The sequence below is a fragment of the Mesoplodon densirostris genome, chromosome 5, assembly GCF_025265405.1.
Source record: "Mesoplodon densirostris isolate mMesDen1 chromosome 5, mMesDen1 primary haplotype, whole genome shotgun sequence".
Taxonomy (NCBI): Eukaryota; Metazoa; Chordata; class Mammalia; order Artiodactyla; family Ziphiidae; genus Mesoplodon; species Mesoplodon densirostris.
In genome coordinates, this window is record NC_082665.1 from 69,638,660 (window position 1) to 69,654,481 (window position 15,822).

Genomic DNA, 15,822 nt, shown 5'->3' on the forward strand with positions numbered 1-15,822 from the left:
ATCGATATATATGTTCCCATTACCATTTTCTTAATTGTTTTGGGTTTGTTACTGTAGGTCTTTTCCTTCTCTTGTGTTTCCTGCCTAGAGAAGTTCCTTTAGCATTTGTTGTAAAGCTGGTTTGGTGGTGCTGAATTCTCTTAGCTTTTGCTTGTCTGTAAAGGTTTTAATTTCTCCATTAAATCTGAATGAGATCCTTGCTGGATAGAGTAACCTTGGTTGTAGGTTTTTCCCTTTCATCACTGTAAATATGTCCTGCCACTCCCTTTTGGCTTGCAGAGTTTCTGCTGAAAGGTCAGCTCTTAACCTTATGGGGATTCCCTTGTATGTTATTTGTTGTTTTTCCCTTGCTGCTTTTAATATTTTTCTTTGTATTTAATTTTTGATAGTTTGATTAATATGTGTCTTGGCATGTTTCTCCTTGGATTTATGCTGTATGGAACTCTCTGTGCTTCCTGGACTTGATGGACTATTTCCTTTCCCATGTTGGGGAAGTTTTTAACTATAATCTCTTCAGATATTTTCTCAGTCCTTTTGTTTTCCTCTTCTTCTTCTGGGACCCCTATAATTCAAATTTTGTTGCGTTTAATATTGTTCCAGAGGTCTCTGAAACTGTCCTCAATTCTTTTCATTCTTTTTTCTTTATTCTGCTCTGCGGTAGTTATTTCCACTATTTTATCTTCCAGGTCACTTATCCGTTCTTCTGCTTCAGTTATTCTGCTATTGCTTCCTTCTAGAGAATTTTTAGTTTCATTTATTGTGTTGTTCATCATTGTTTGTTTGCTCTTTAGTTCTTTCTTCTAGGTCCTTGTTAAACGTTTCTTGTATTTTCTCCATTCTATTTCCAAGATTTTGGATCATCTTTACTGTCATTACTCTGAATTCTTTTTCAGATAGTCTGCCTATTTCCTCTTCATTTGTTTGGTCTGGTGGGTTTTTGCCTTGCTCCTTCATCTGCTGTGTGTTTCTCTGTCTTCTCATTTTGCTTAACTTGCTATGTTTGCGGTCTCCTTTTTGCAACCTGCAGGTACATAGTTCCCGTTGTTTTTGGTGTCTGCCCCCAGTGGGTGAGGTTGGTTCAGTGGGTTGTTTAGGCTTCCTGGTGGAGGTGACTGGTGCCTGTGTTCTGGTGAATGAGGCTTGATCTTGTCTTTCTGCTGGGCAGGATCATGTCCAGTGGTGTGTTTGGGGTGTCTGTGACCTTATTATGATTTTAGGCAGCCTCTCTGCTAATGGGTGGGGTTGTGTTCCTGTCTTGCTAGTTGTTTGGCATAGGGTGTCCAGCACTGTAGCTTGCTGGTCGTTGAGTGGAGCTGGGTCTTAGTGTTGAGACGAGGATCTCTGGGAGGGCTTTCGCCGTTTGATATTATGTGGAGCCGGGAGGTCTCTGGTGGACTAGGGTCCTGAACTTGGCTCTCCCACCTCAAGAGACATAGTCCTGACACCTGGCCAGAGCACAAAGACCCTGTCAGCCACATGGCTCAGAAGAAAATGGAGAAAAAAGAAAGAAAGGAAAAAATTAAATTTTTAAAATAAAAAAATTATTGAAAATTTTAGAAGTTAAAATAATGAAAAGAAAAAGGAAGAAATAAGAGCGCAACCAAACCAAAAAACAAAGCCACCAATGATAACAAGAACTAAAAACTATATTAAAATTAAAAAAAAAACGACAGACAGAACCCTAGGACAAATGGTAAAAGCAAAGCTATACAGACAGAATCACACAAAGAAGCATACACATACACACAAAAAGAGAAAAAGGAAAAAAGTGTATATATCTATATATAAAAAAAGGACGAGAGCAACCAAATCAATAAAGAAATCTACCAATGATCATAAACTCTAAATTCTAAACTAAGATAAACATAAGACTAGAAACAAAATAGATGCAGAAAGCAAACCCCAAGTCTGTAGTTGCTCCCAAAGTCCACTGCCTCAATTTTGTGATGATTCATTGTCTATTCAGGTATTCCAGAGGTGCAGGGTGCATCAAGTTGATTGTGAAAATTTAATCCACTGCTCCTGAGGCTGCTGGGAGAGATTTCCCTTTCTCTTCTTTGTTCGCATATCTCCTGGGGTTCAGCTTTGGATTTGTCCCTGCCTCTGCATGTAGGTCACCTTATGGTGTCTGTTCTTTGCTCAGACAAGACAGGGTTAATGGAGCAGCTGATTAGGGGGCTCTGGCTCACTTAGGCTGGGGAGAGGGAGGGGTATGGAATGCAGGGCCAGCCTGCGGTAGCAGAGGCCAGCATGACATTGCAACAGCCTGAGGCGCACCATGTGTTCTCCCGGGGAAGTTGTCCCTGGATCACGGGACCCTGGCAGGGGTGGGCTGCACAGGCTCCCGGGAGGGGTGGTGTGGATAGTGACCTGTGCTTGCACATAGGTTTCTTGATGGCTGCAGCAGCAGCCTTAGTGTCTCATGCCCATCTCTGGGGTCCGCGCTGATAGCCGCATCTCGCTTCTGTCTCTGGATCTCGTTTAGGCAGTGCTCTGACTCCCCTCTCCTTGCACACCCCGAAACAGTAGTCTCTTGACTCTTATGCAGTTCCAGACATTTTCCTGGACTCCCTCCTGGCTAGCTGTGGCGCACTAGCCCCCTTCAGGCTGTGTTCACGCATCCAACCCCAGTCCTCTCCCTGGGCTCTGACCTCCGAAGCCCAAGCCTCAGCTCCCAGCTTCTCCCTGTCCCAAGGGGTGAGCAGACAAGCCTCTTGGGCTGGTGAGTGCTGGTCGGCGCCCATCCTCTGTGCGGGAATCTCTCTGCTTTGCCCTCTGCACCCCTATTGCTGCGCTCTTCTCTGTGGCTCTGAAGCTTCCTCCCCGCCACCCCCCATCTCTGGGGGGTGAAGGGGCTTGCTAGCATGTGGAAACGTTTCCTCCTTCACAGCTCCCTCCCATATGTGCAGGTTCTGTCCCTATTTTTTGTCTCTGTTTTTTCTTTTTTCTTTTGCCCTACCCAGGTACGTGGGGAGTTTCTTGCCTTTTGGGAAGTCTGAGGTCTTCTTCCAGCGTTCAGTAAGTGTTCTGTAGGAGTTGTTCCACATGTAGATGTATTTTTGATGTATTTGTGGGGGGGGGAAGGTGATCTCCCCGTCTTACTCTTCCACTGTCTTGAAGGTCTCTCTCCCATCTATCATTATATCCCTCTCTGTCCCTGGTTTTTTTTACTTTCTCTGAAATATTTTTATTTATTTATTTATTTATTTATTTAAAGTTTTTATTTTTTGGTGGTGCCATGCAGCACGTGGGATCTTAGTTCCCTGATCAGGGATAGAACCCGTGCCCCCTGCAGTGGAAGCCCAGAGTCTTAACCACTGGACCACCAGGGAAGTCCTGAAATATTTTTATATTTACCTAATAGTAAGATAGCTACTCCTGCTTGCCTTTGATTAATGTTTGCATGCTATATCTTTTTCCATCCTTTTACTTTTAACTTGCCTATGTCATTTGGATTGATTTTCTGGTAGACAATATGGAGTTCATTTATGTTTTTTAATATACCCTGCCAATCTCTATGTTTTAATTGCTATATTTAAGCCATTTATATTCAGTATAATTATTGATATGTTACGGCTTAAGTCTGCCATCTTATTTTTTGTTTTTCATTTTTCTCTTTTCTTTTTCTTGTCTTCCTGTGGATCACTTCAACATTCTTTTAGAACTCCATTTTGGCTTATCTGTAATGTTTTTGAGTATGTCTCTTTGTATAGCTTCAAATATTGCTCTAGGTATTGCATTTCACCTTCTTATATCAGTTTTTTGGTGTTATAATTTTACCAGTTCAGGTGAAACATAGGAACTGTACCTCCCTTTATGTCCCTTTGTCCTTCTCTATTTATACTATAATTGTCTTAAATATTTCCTCTACATATATTGAGAACCACATCAGGCAGTGTTACAATTTTTACTTCAACCATCAAACATAATTTAGAAAGTTCTTAAAAAGGCAAGCCTATTACATTAACCTGTATTTTTGCTGAGTTCACTTTGTATCCATTATTCCAAGGTTCCTTCTTCTGTTGTTTCCTTTCTATCTAGAGAGCTTCCTTTAGCCATTCTTTTAGAGTACATTTGTTGGTGATAAATTCTCTTAGTCTTCTCTCATGTCTTTATTTTTATATAAATGTCTTTATTTTCCCTTAATTCCTAAAGGATATTTTTGTTGAGTATAGGATTCTGGATTGACAACTCTTTTCTTTCAGCACTTGAAAAATGTTGTCCCACTCTTACCTGAACTTTATGGTTTCTGATGAGAAATCCATTGCCCTGCTAATGCCAAGTGGAGGTGAATGTCCAGAGTCCCACTTGGTCTCCACTGACACCACAGGGTGGGAGTCAAAGTTCTGGCTTCCCACTTGCCTTCTCTGAAGCCCTGGAGTGTTAGAACACCTCCTTAGAGCATTATAGGCTCCCCACATAGGCTTTGATGGGGTAGGTGTGGGTGGTCACAGTTTTTTTGTGTTTTTTTTTGTTTTCTTTTGTTTTGTTTTGCTTTTGGTGGTGTTTGGCTGGAGTAGAATAGTTATTATGTAAAAGTTCTCTGTCTTGGAAAGGTGCCCCTCTCATGGTCTTTTGGCTAGAGAGAATAAGATTTTACTGAGTGTTTTTTTGTTTGTTTTGTTTGTGTGCATCCATTGGTGTTTCTAGTTGCCAGCTGCTTCAGCTCCAAGTTTGGGATATATGAGGCAAAAAAAAAAAAAAAAAAAAAAAGGTAATTTACCACTGTGTCATTCCCTGGGTCTCAAGGTCCTTAGCCTCTCTGCCTTCTTCTCTTCATCATCCAGAGTCATCTTTTGCTTGATATATAATGTCCAGGGCTTTTAGTTGTACTTAGTGGGAAGAATAGAGGAAAGTGCATCAACTCCATCATCCCAGAAGCAGAAGTTCCTGCACAGTTGTTTTTAAAATAAGTTACAAACATCAAGATATTTCACCTCTAAAATATTGACCTCTAAAATTGAACATGTGTCTTTTGAGAACAAAGACATCGTTCTACATAGCCATGATACCTTTATCACACCCAAGAAATTTAACATTGATACAGTATTATCTAATAGAGGATTCATATTCAGATTGTGTTGTCTCCAAAATGTTCTCTATAGCTCCTTTCCTCTGATTCCAGATTATGCAAACCTATTTCTTAAACCTATTTCCCTTTTAAATAGGGAGTGTATTAAAGATACATTGAGTGTATAGCTGAGTGTATTAAAGATATTACACTGTCTTAGCCGTAGTTGAAAAATACCATTTTCCACTCTCACATTTTACCCTGTGACCTGTTACAGCTTTATAGTAGAAGCATCTATTTCTTTTCCTGTAACCCTAATCATCTTTCATTTTTACATTTTCAACAGTGTTATTTATTTGTCTACTACACCGGCTGGCGGAATGTCAAATCTTTTTTGACGTTTGGCTTAATCTGTCTATGCAACATGTATCTCTATGAACTGCGCAACCTCTGGCAACTTTTCTTTCACGTGACTGTGGGAGCATTTGTTACACTCCAGATTTGGCTGAGGCAAGCCCAGGGCAAGGCTCCTGATTACGATGTCTGACACCATCCTTCAGACTTGTTGCCTTGGCTTCAGGGGAAAAAGGAGGGACCATATCTTAACTACCACTGTGATGAAGAAACTGTTCACCACAAATGAGAAGCTCTGCTGTCTTTCTCTCCAGCTGTCCTTTTCGTTTTAAGTCAGCATGGCATGCCTATGAGCATGCCATACCTGCTACACAAACTCCTCTCAGCAGAATGTTGGCCATGAGATGATCAATCAGAAGAAGATGAGGAACCCTCTCTGCAGGTCCATGGCAGTGGAAGAACAGTCAGATGCCGTTGGAAGACTTGGCCAGCAGCCCTGAATCCTGGCTGGAGAGTTCAGTCAAAAATTATGTGTGGTATTTGCTCTGAGAACTAAGCAGTAGCTCTACAACCTGGGTTTGCCTTTGTGAGGCATTAGTGTAGACCAAATAAAAAGATGCTGCAGTGAATTGGGAAGTTTATGTGTAAAACAAATTACTTACTAAATATTAGATTTTGCACATTTATGGTACCATGAGTTTGTGAAATCCAGATTGGTGTGGAACGGGTTCTTTTTCCTTTTATATTTTTGCTTGCATCTTAACTCTGGAAATCACCCGATGTAGGAGAAGGCTCTGGTGAGCTCATCCCTGGAGCATCGCAAGTATTGAAAACACAGTGACACATGTTTCTTTCCTAGGCCATGTTTATACTTTCTTTTGAAATCACTTTTTTAAAATATTTGTTAGGCTATAGCCATTGTTTGCCAAACTTCAATCACTTGAGTATTACATATGCTACTATTTACTTAATATTTATCTTTTAAATTTTAAAATATTTAAAAAGAAACTAACCTCTATTCCAAGTAGAAAACCAGCATCAGTTTGCCATAAAAAAAGATAACTACAAAATAAATAAAAATAAAACAAAAATGTTATTAAATTCTAGCTGGATACTAATGCCTGCCAAGGCTCTGAATCCAAAAAGCCTGTTCTTTCTTTGTAGCAGTGAGAGAGATGTTACCCAGCACCAAAATGGGGCTCGCTCTTTCTGTGGAATTATCAGAAGTTTAAAAGAAAATTATAAAGGGAATGCCATTCTCACTGTGATTCAGCATTATTTAATTCTGTGTTGTGTATCACCTAAAATCATCTTGCATGCCACCAAGTGGCATGCGTCCTGCACTATGGAGACACTGAGCTGTTCTAAAAGAATCAGGTGACTCTTCTCTCAGCACTTCTTATTATTCCTCTTATTATTTTATGGCTTTGAGGAGTTAAGCACCTACTATCTTAGAGAACTTGCTTGCTTTTTGATAACTTTATAAAGATTGTTTAAGCATCTTTGAATTAATAATAGAGGAAGCATAGTTTGTTTCCATTAGCAAAATCTACAGCTCTTCTGGTTTCGAAGTCATCTTCATGAGTGATTTTCTTGAGAAAAGATTCCAATTAAGGAATTCATAGGTACTGAAATTTTATATCCAGAAAAACAGTGGACCCATTACATATAATTCATGTTCTGGGTATATTAATTTTGCAGAAGAAATTGTCCAGAGAGATAAAGTCACTGAACTGCACTGTTTCCAGAACCAGTATACATAGGTATGTCTACAATGAGAAATCTTGCTTAACTAGAACCTTTTTGCTACACTCTTCTTTCAGGAGAATGAGACAAAAGTAGACAGTAAGCTTAATGATTTCGGGGATTTATTTAATGCAAGAAACTCAAGTTCCCTCCAATTTTCTGCCTCTAACAAAACTACACAGAAATTATGAATATTCTGAGAGATATCCCAAGGTACCACATGATCCTATATCATCAAAATAAAATTGATTTATGTTTGGCGTTTTGTAGTTACTGAGCCAGGAAAGTAAAGTGGTTCAATTTAGAAAGTTTTTTTTCTAAACTAATGGTTAAAGCAAGAAGAGTTTCCTTGTAAGTAGTTGATTAACCAGGAGATTGGAGTATTCTGGTTCATTGTGATTTTGCTGTATATTGATATTTTATAGCTCTTTTACCAGTTTGGTTCTCCTTATTATTGAATTATAATATTTGGTATTTGGATACATTGAGCAAGGACACTTGAAAACTCACCAGCTATCTTTAAAGGCTTAATTTGTTTTTTGCGTTTTTTTGCCTTTTCACCAGCTATTTTGGATAAGGGGATGTTTACATTTTAATGTAAAAAATGAAAACAGGTATAAATAATGTTTTAGGTATAGAAATGCTTTCTTTCATTATTTGGTGCCTGCATCTCTCAGTGTTTATACAACCTCCCTGCCTCTATCATGTTGTTGCCAAAGAAACTATGAATTTGGAAAGATAAATTTTTGCCATGAATGTAAAGTTTTTAAGCTCTTGAGAGAGAATCACTTAGGTTTCTAATGTGTATGATGGTAATACGTTGTGTTTATATTGCAATTTTACTTCTAAGAGCAAGTCAGCATTTACCTACCTAATCATAATGGGTTTTGTAGTGTCGGGGAATAGTATTTGCTCTCCTATTAGGAAGGAGGACACTAAGGTAATCAGATGGTAATGACTTACCTAGGGTCAAGAGCAAAACACACACAATTTCTAATCTCTTAGCCCAGGGTTTTTCCACTAGAGTGGAAAGTAATGAAGATAACTAAGATTATATTCAGGGAATATGTCCTTGATAAAGTTGAGATACTGGGGACTTCTTAAAATAGTGAGATTTAGCCTGCTACTGTCAAATCTAGGTGTATATTTTCTTCCTTAAGGTAATTCTGAAATACTGCTTTTGGTTGAGGTATGCTATGAGGGCAAAGATACTCCTTTTATATCCTAAAAGTAAGTGCAATAGTTGCTTGCTTTTTTTGGTCTGTATTCACAGTGTATTTATACCTGGGCTCTTTCCCCAGAGAATTCGAAGCAGCATACCCAGAAAAGACATACCCTATAATGTTAACAAAATTTGAACTTTAAGGGGAGAAAAGCAAGAACAATGAAACTGGAAGGAAGGGTGAACAAATTGCTGTTAGTATAAAATTTGATTCTTGAACTTCTTGGAAGTCAAGGCTAGAAGAAGGAATGATCTGTATCCTTGATCTATATTCCATAAGTCAAAGCATGTTTCTTAGAGGAGACGTCTTCATGATGAATTCAGGTAAAAATGTTTGCTGTTGGGGGTCCTGTGAAATGCTAAAATGAACAAAATCCTCAATTATTTTACACACATTTCTGTATTACGATTGTGCCTTGGATCCTCAACTTTGTACCAGCTTTCAAAGGCTTTCATTTCAAGGGGTTTTATTGTGTGGTTAATAGAGGATTTTGTTCCCATGAGAATTCTCCTAAGCTAAAGACAAGTACCCTTGTTAAACCTTGAAAATCCATTCAAGACAAATGCCTTGAGACATGGAAAACCTTTACCCAATTTTATAATTTTATAACTTACGTAAAATGAATCTGCTGTCCCTGGGTTAGCACATTTATTTGGTATTAAATATGGTCTTTTTCATAGTGGAATGCAGTCTGGAGAAACACATAGCTCCATTTCTGTTGGGCTATGTCTGGAATCTCATTAGATTCCTGATTTGTCAAGGCTCCATAGAGACCCACTTTGTCAGGTGAGTCTTTAACCCCCATGCCACAAAAGGGCTTCCTCCTGGGGTTAGCTACCAACAAAAAAGGCAGTCGCTTGGCCTTTATTCCAAAAGGTTTACTGAGTAACCCAAGGACCCACTCCAGGCTGTTGGATTTCCAAGAGACACAGCAAAGTGTGTGTGTGTGTCTGTGTGTGTGTGTGTGTGTGTGTCTTCACTTTTTATTTTAACAGACTTTCTGTTCACTTTAAAAGTTAGAGCTATAAGAGTGTATGTGGTAAAAGAACAAATAAATTATTTCAAAATCAGCCACCACTCAGGCCAAATTGAACACTTAGCTTTACCACACATTATGGGTCACTCTTCAGGGCTGCATTCTTTGTGGTCAATTTGTATTTTTCTGCTTTATTATCTCTAAGGAAATGGAGTCTTTCTACGTAAAAATACTGTGGTAAAATCAAACCTGATTTTTGGTTTAAATTGGCTTTAGGAATATCCAAGCCTAAAGTTAATGGAAGAGACTTCCGGGTAAGATGGCGGAAGAGTAAGACGCGGAGATCACCTTCCTCCCCACAGATACACCAGAAATACAGCTACACGTGGAACAACTCCTACAGAACACCTACTGAATGCTGGCAGAAGACCCCAGACCTCCCCAAAGGCAAGAAACTCCCCACATACCTGGGTAGGGCAAAGCGGAGAGATTCCCGCACAGAGGAGCGGTGCCGAGCGGCACTCACCAGCCCGAGAGGCTTGTCTGCTCCCCCGCCGGGGCGGGCGGTGCTGGAGCTGAGGCTCGGGCTTCGGTCAGAGCGCAGCGAGAGGACTGGGGCTGGCGGCGAGAACTCAGCCTGAAGGGGGCTAATGTGCCACAGCTAGCCGGGAGGGAGTCCGGGAAAACTCTGGAGCTGCCGAAGAGGCAGGAGACTTTTTCTTCCCTCTTGGTTTCCTGGTGCGCGAGGAGAGGGGATTAAGAGTGCCGCGTAAAGGAGCTCCAGAGACAGGCACGAGTCGCGGCTGAAAGCGCGGAGCCCAGAGACAGGCGTGGGACGCTGGGGCTGCTGCTGCCGCCGCCAAGAAGCCTGTGTGCGAGTGCAGGTCACTGTCCACACCGCCCTTCCGGGAGCCTATGCAGCCTGCCACTGCCAGGGTCCCGGGATCCAGGGGCGGCTTCCCTGAGAGAACGCACGGCACGCCTCGGGCTGGTGCAACTTCACGCCGACCTCTGCCGCTGCAGGCTCGCCCCGCACTCCGTGCCCCTCCCTCCCGCCCGACCTGAGTGAGCCAGAGCCCCCGAAGAGGCTGCTCCTTTAACCCTGTCCTGTCTGAGCGAAGAACAGATGCCCTCCGGCGACCTACACGCAGAGGCGGGGCCAAATCCAAAGCTGAGACCCAGGAGCTGTGAGAACAAAGAAGAGAAAGGGAAAACTCTCCCAGCAGCCTCAGAAGCAGCGGATTAAAGCTCCACAATCAACTTGATGTACCCTGCATCTGTGGAATACATGAATAGACAACAAATCATCCCAAATTGAGGAGCCAGGAGTCAGTGCTGTGCCTCTGAGGTGGGAGAGCCAACTTCAGGACACTGGTCCACAAGAGACCTCCCAGCTCCACATAATATCAAACGGCGAAAATCATCCAGAGATCTCCATCTCAACACCAGCACCCAGCTTCACTCAACGACCAGCAAGCTACAGTGCTGGACACCCTATGCCAAACAACTAGCAAGACAGGAACACAACGCCACCCATTAGCAGAGAGGTGGCCTAAAATCATAAAAAGTCCGCAGACACCCCAAAACACACCACCAGACGTGGACCTGCCCACCAGAAAGACAAGATCCAGCCTCATCCACCAGAACACAGGCACTAGTCCCCTCCACCAAGAAGCCTACACAACCCACTAAACCAACCTTAGCCACTGGGGACAGACACCAAAAACAACGGGAACTACGAATCTGCAGCCTGCAAAAAGGAGACCCCAAACACAGTAACATAAGCAAAATGAGAAGACAGAAAAACACACAGCAGGAGAAGGAGCAAGATAAAAACCCACCAGATCTGACAAATGAAGAGGTAATAGGCAGTCTACCTGAAAAAGAATTCAGAATAATGATGGTAAAGATCCAAAATCTTGGAAATAGAATAGACAAAATGCAAGAAACAGTTAACAAGGACCTAGAAGAACTAAAGATGAATCAAGCATCGATTAAAAACACAATAAATGAAATAAAAAATACTCTAGATGGGATCAATAGCAGAATAACTGAGGCAGAAGAACGGATAAGTGAGGTGGAAGATAAAATAGTGGAAATAACTGATGCAGAGCAAAATAAAGAAAAAAGAATGAAAAGAACAGAGGACAGTCTCAGAGACCTCTGGGACAACATTAAACGCACCAACATTCGAATTATAGGGGTTCCAGAAGAAGAAGAGAAAAAGAAAGGGACTGAGAAAATATTTGAAGAGATTATAGTTGAAAACTTCCCTAATATGGGAAAGGAAATAGTTAAGTCCAGGAGGAACAGAGAGTCCCATACAGAATAAATCCAAGGAGAAATACACCAAGACACATATTAATCAAACTGTCAAAAATTAAACACAAAGAAATCATATTAAAAGCAGCAAGGCAAAAACAACGAATAACACACAAGGGAATCCCCATCAGGATAACAGCTGATCTCTCAGCAGAAACTCTACAAGCCAGAAGGGAGTGGCAGGACATACTTAAAGTGATGAAGGAGAAAAACCTGCAACCAAGATTACTCTACCCATCAAGGATCTCATTCAGATTTGATGGAGAAATTAAAACGTTTACAGACAAGCAAAAGCTGAGAGAATTCAGCACCACCAAACCAGCTTTACAACAAATGCTAAAGGAACTTCTCTAGGCAAGAAACACAACAGAAGGAAAAGAACTACAATAACGAACCCAAAACAATTAAGAAAATGGGAATAGGAACATACATATCAATAATTACCTTAAATGTAAATGGACTAAATGCTCCCACCAAAAGACACAGACTGGCTGAATGGATACAAAAACAAGACCCATATATATGCTGTCTACAAGAGACCCACTTCAGACCTAGAGACACATACAGACTGAAAGTAAGGGGATGGAAAAAGATATTCCATGCAAATGGAAATCAAAAGAAAGCTGGAGTAGCAATTCTCATATCAGACAAAATAGACTTTAAAATAAAGACTACTAGAAGAGACAAAGAAGGACACTACATAATGATCAATGGATCGATCCAAGAAGAAGATATAACAATTGTAAATATTTATGCACCAAACATAGGAGCACCCCAATACATAAGGGAAATATTAACAGCCATAAAAGGAGAAATCGACAGTAACACAATCATAGTAGGGAACTTTAACACCCCACTTTCACCAATGGACAGGTCATCCAAAATGAAAATAAATAAGGAAACACAAGCTTTAAATGATACATTAAACAAGATGGACTTAATTGATATTTATAGGACATTCCATCCAAAAACAACAGAATACACATTTTTCTCAAGTGCTCATGGAACATTCTCCAGGATAGATCATATCCTGGGTCACAAATCAAGCCTTGGTAAATTTAAGAAAATTGAAATTGTATCAAGTATCTTTTCCGACCACAATGCTATGAGACTAGATATCAATTACAGGAAAAGAGCTGTAAAACATACAAACACATGGAGGCTAAACAATACACTACTCAATAACGAAGTGATCACTGAAGAAATCAAAGAGGAAATCAAAAAATACCTAGAAACAAATGACAATGGAGACACAACGACCCAAAACCTATGGGATGCAGCAAAAGCAGTTCTAAGAGGGAAGTTTATGGCAATACAATCCCACCTTAAGAAACAGGAAACATCTCGAATAAACAACCTAACCTTGCACCTAAAGCAATTAGAGAAAGAAGAACAAAAACATCCCAAAGTTAGCAGAAGGAAAGAAATCATAAAAATCAGATCAGAAATAAATGAAAAAGAAATGAAGGAAACGATAGCAAAGATCAATAAAACTAAAAGCTGGTTCTTTGAGAAGATAAACAAAATTGATAAACCATTAGCCAGACTCATCAAGAAAAAAAGGGAGAAGACTCAAATCAATAGAATTAGAAATGAAAAAGGAGAAGTAACAACTGACACTGCAGAAATACAAAAGATCATGAGAGATTACTATAAGCAACTCTATGCCAATAAAATGGACAACCTGGAAGAAATGGACAAATTCTTAGAAATGCACAACCTGCCAAGACTGAATCAGGAAGAAAGAGAAAATATGAACAGACCAATCACAAGCACTGAAATTGAAACTGTGATAAAAAATCTTCCAACAAACAAAAGCCCAGGACCAGATGGCTTCACAGGGGAATTCTATCAAGCATTTAGAGAAGAGCTAACACCTATCCTTCTCAAACTCTTCCAAAATATAGCAGAGTGAGGAACACTCCCAAACTCATTCTATGAGGCCACCATCACCTTGATACCAAAACCAGACAAGGATGTCACAAAGAAAGAAAACTACAGGCCAATATCACTGATGAACATAGATGCAAAAATCCTCAACAAAATACTAGCAAACAGAATCCAACAGCACATTAAAAGGATCATACACCATGATCAAGTGGGGTTTATTCCAGGAATGCAAGGATTCTTCAATATACGCAAATCAATCAACGTGATACACCATATTAACAAACTGAAGGAGAAAAACCATATGATCATCTCAATAGATGCAGAGAAAGCTTTTGACAAAATTCAACACCCATTTATGATAAAAACCCTGCAGAAAGTAGGCATAGAGGGAACTTTCCTCAACATAATAAAGGCCATATATGACAAACCCACAGCCAGCATCGTCCTCAATGGTGAAAAACTGAAACCATTTCCACTAAGATCAGGAACAAGACAAGGTTGCCCACTCTCACCACTCTTATTCAACATTGTTTTGGAAGTTTTAGCCACAGCAATCAGAGAAGAAAAGGAAATAAAAGGAATCCAAATGGGAAAAGAAGAAGTAAAGCTGTCACTGTTTGCAGATGACATGATACTATACATAGAGAATCCGAAAGATGCTACCAGAAAACTACTAGAGCTAATCAATGAATTTGGTAAAGTTGCAGGATACAAAATTAATGCACAGAAATCTCTGGCATTCCTATATACTAATGATGAAAAATCTGAAAGTGAAATCAAGGAAACACTCCCATTTACCATTGCAACAAAAAGAATAAAATATGTAGGAATAAACCTACCTAAGGAGACAAAAGACCTGTATGCAGAAAATTATAAGACACTGATGAAAGAAATTAAAGATGATACAAATAGATGGAGAGATGTACCATGTTCTTGGATTGGAAGAATAAACATTGTGAAAATGACTCTACTACCCAAAGCAATCTACAGATTCAATGCAATCCCTATCAAACTACCACTGGCATTTTTCACAGAAGTAGAACAAAAAATTGCACAATTTGTATGGAAACACAAAAGACCCCGAATAGCCAAAGCAATCTTGAGAACGAAAAATGGAGCTGGAGGAATCAGGCTCCCTGACTTCAGACTATACTACAAAGCTACAGTAATCAAGACAGTATGGTACTGGCACAAATACAGAAAGATAGATCAATGGAACAGGATAGAAAGCCCAGAGATAAACCCACGGACATATGGTCACCTTATCTTTGATAAAGGAGGCAGGAATGTACAGTGGAGAAAGGACAGTCTCTTCAATAAGTGGTGCTGGGAAAACTGGACAGGGACATGTAAAAGTATGAGATTAGATCACTCCCTAACACCATACACAAAAATAAGCTCAAAATGGATTAAAGACCTAAATGTAAGGCCAGACACTATCAAACTCCTAGAGGAAAACATAGGCAGTACACTCTATGACATAAATCACAGCAAGATCTTTTTTGACCCACCTCCTAGAGAAATGGAAATAAAGACAAAAATAAACACATGGGACCTAATGAAACTTCAAAGCTTTTGCACAGCAAAGGAAACCATAAACAAGACGAAAAGACAACCCTCAGAATGGGAGAAAATATTTGCAAATGAAGCAACTGACAAAGGATTAATCTCCAAAATTTATAAGCAGCTCATGCAGCTCAATAGCAAAAAAACAAACAACCCAATCCAAAAATGGGCAGAAGACCTAAATAGACATTTCTCCACAGAAGATATACAGACTGCCAACAAACACATGAAAGGATGCTCAACATCTTTACTCATTAGAGAAATGCAAATCAAAACTACAATGAGATATCATCTCACACCAGTCAGAATGGCCATCATCAAAAAATCTAGAAACAATAAATGCTGGAGAGGGTGTGGAAAAAAGGGAACACTGTTGCACTGCTGGTGGGAATGTGAATTGGTACAGCCACTATGGAGAACGGTATGGAGGTTCCTTAAAAAACTACAAATAGAACTACCATATGACCCAGCAATCCCACTACTGGGCATATACCCTGAGAAAACCATAATTCAAAAAGAGACATGTACCAAAATGTTCATAGCAGCCCTATTTACAATAGCCTGGAGATGGAAACAACCTAAGTGTCCATCATCGGATGAATGGGTAAAGAAGATGTGGCACATATATACAATGGAATATTACTCAGCCATAAAAAGAAATGAAATTGAGCTATTTGTAATGAGGTGGATGGACCTAGAGTCTGTCATACAGAGTGAAGTAAGTCAGAAAGAGA

At 40.0% G+C, this 15,822-nt stretch overlaps 1 protein-coding gene across 4 annotated transcripts in view; it reads left to right on the forward strand.

Moving 5' to 3' along the window:
• Nucleotides 1-5,994, forward strand: part of SEC22A (SEC22 homolog A, vesicle trafficking protein) — a 105,343-nt gene extending 99,349 nt beyond the window's left edge. For 3 of the 4 annotated variants that reach the window (XM_060099953.1, XM_060099954.1, XM_060099955.1), the window contains exon 7: nt 5,358-5,994. In XM_060099953.1, the coding sequence (XP_059955936.1) occupies nt 5,358-5,558 (201 nt within the window). In that variant the 3' untranslated portion in view covers nt 5,559-5,994. Of the gene's footprint in view, nt 1-2,963; nt 3,019-5,357 lie in introns of all 4 variants that reach the window. The other variant, XM_060099956.1, reaches the window with a different exon arrangement.
• Nucleotides 5,995-15,822: the final 9,828 nt, after the last annotated feature.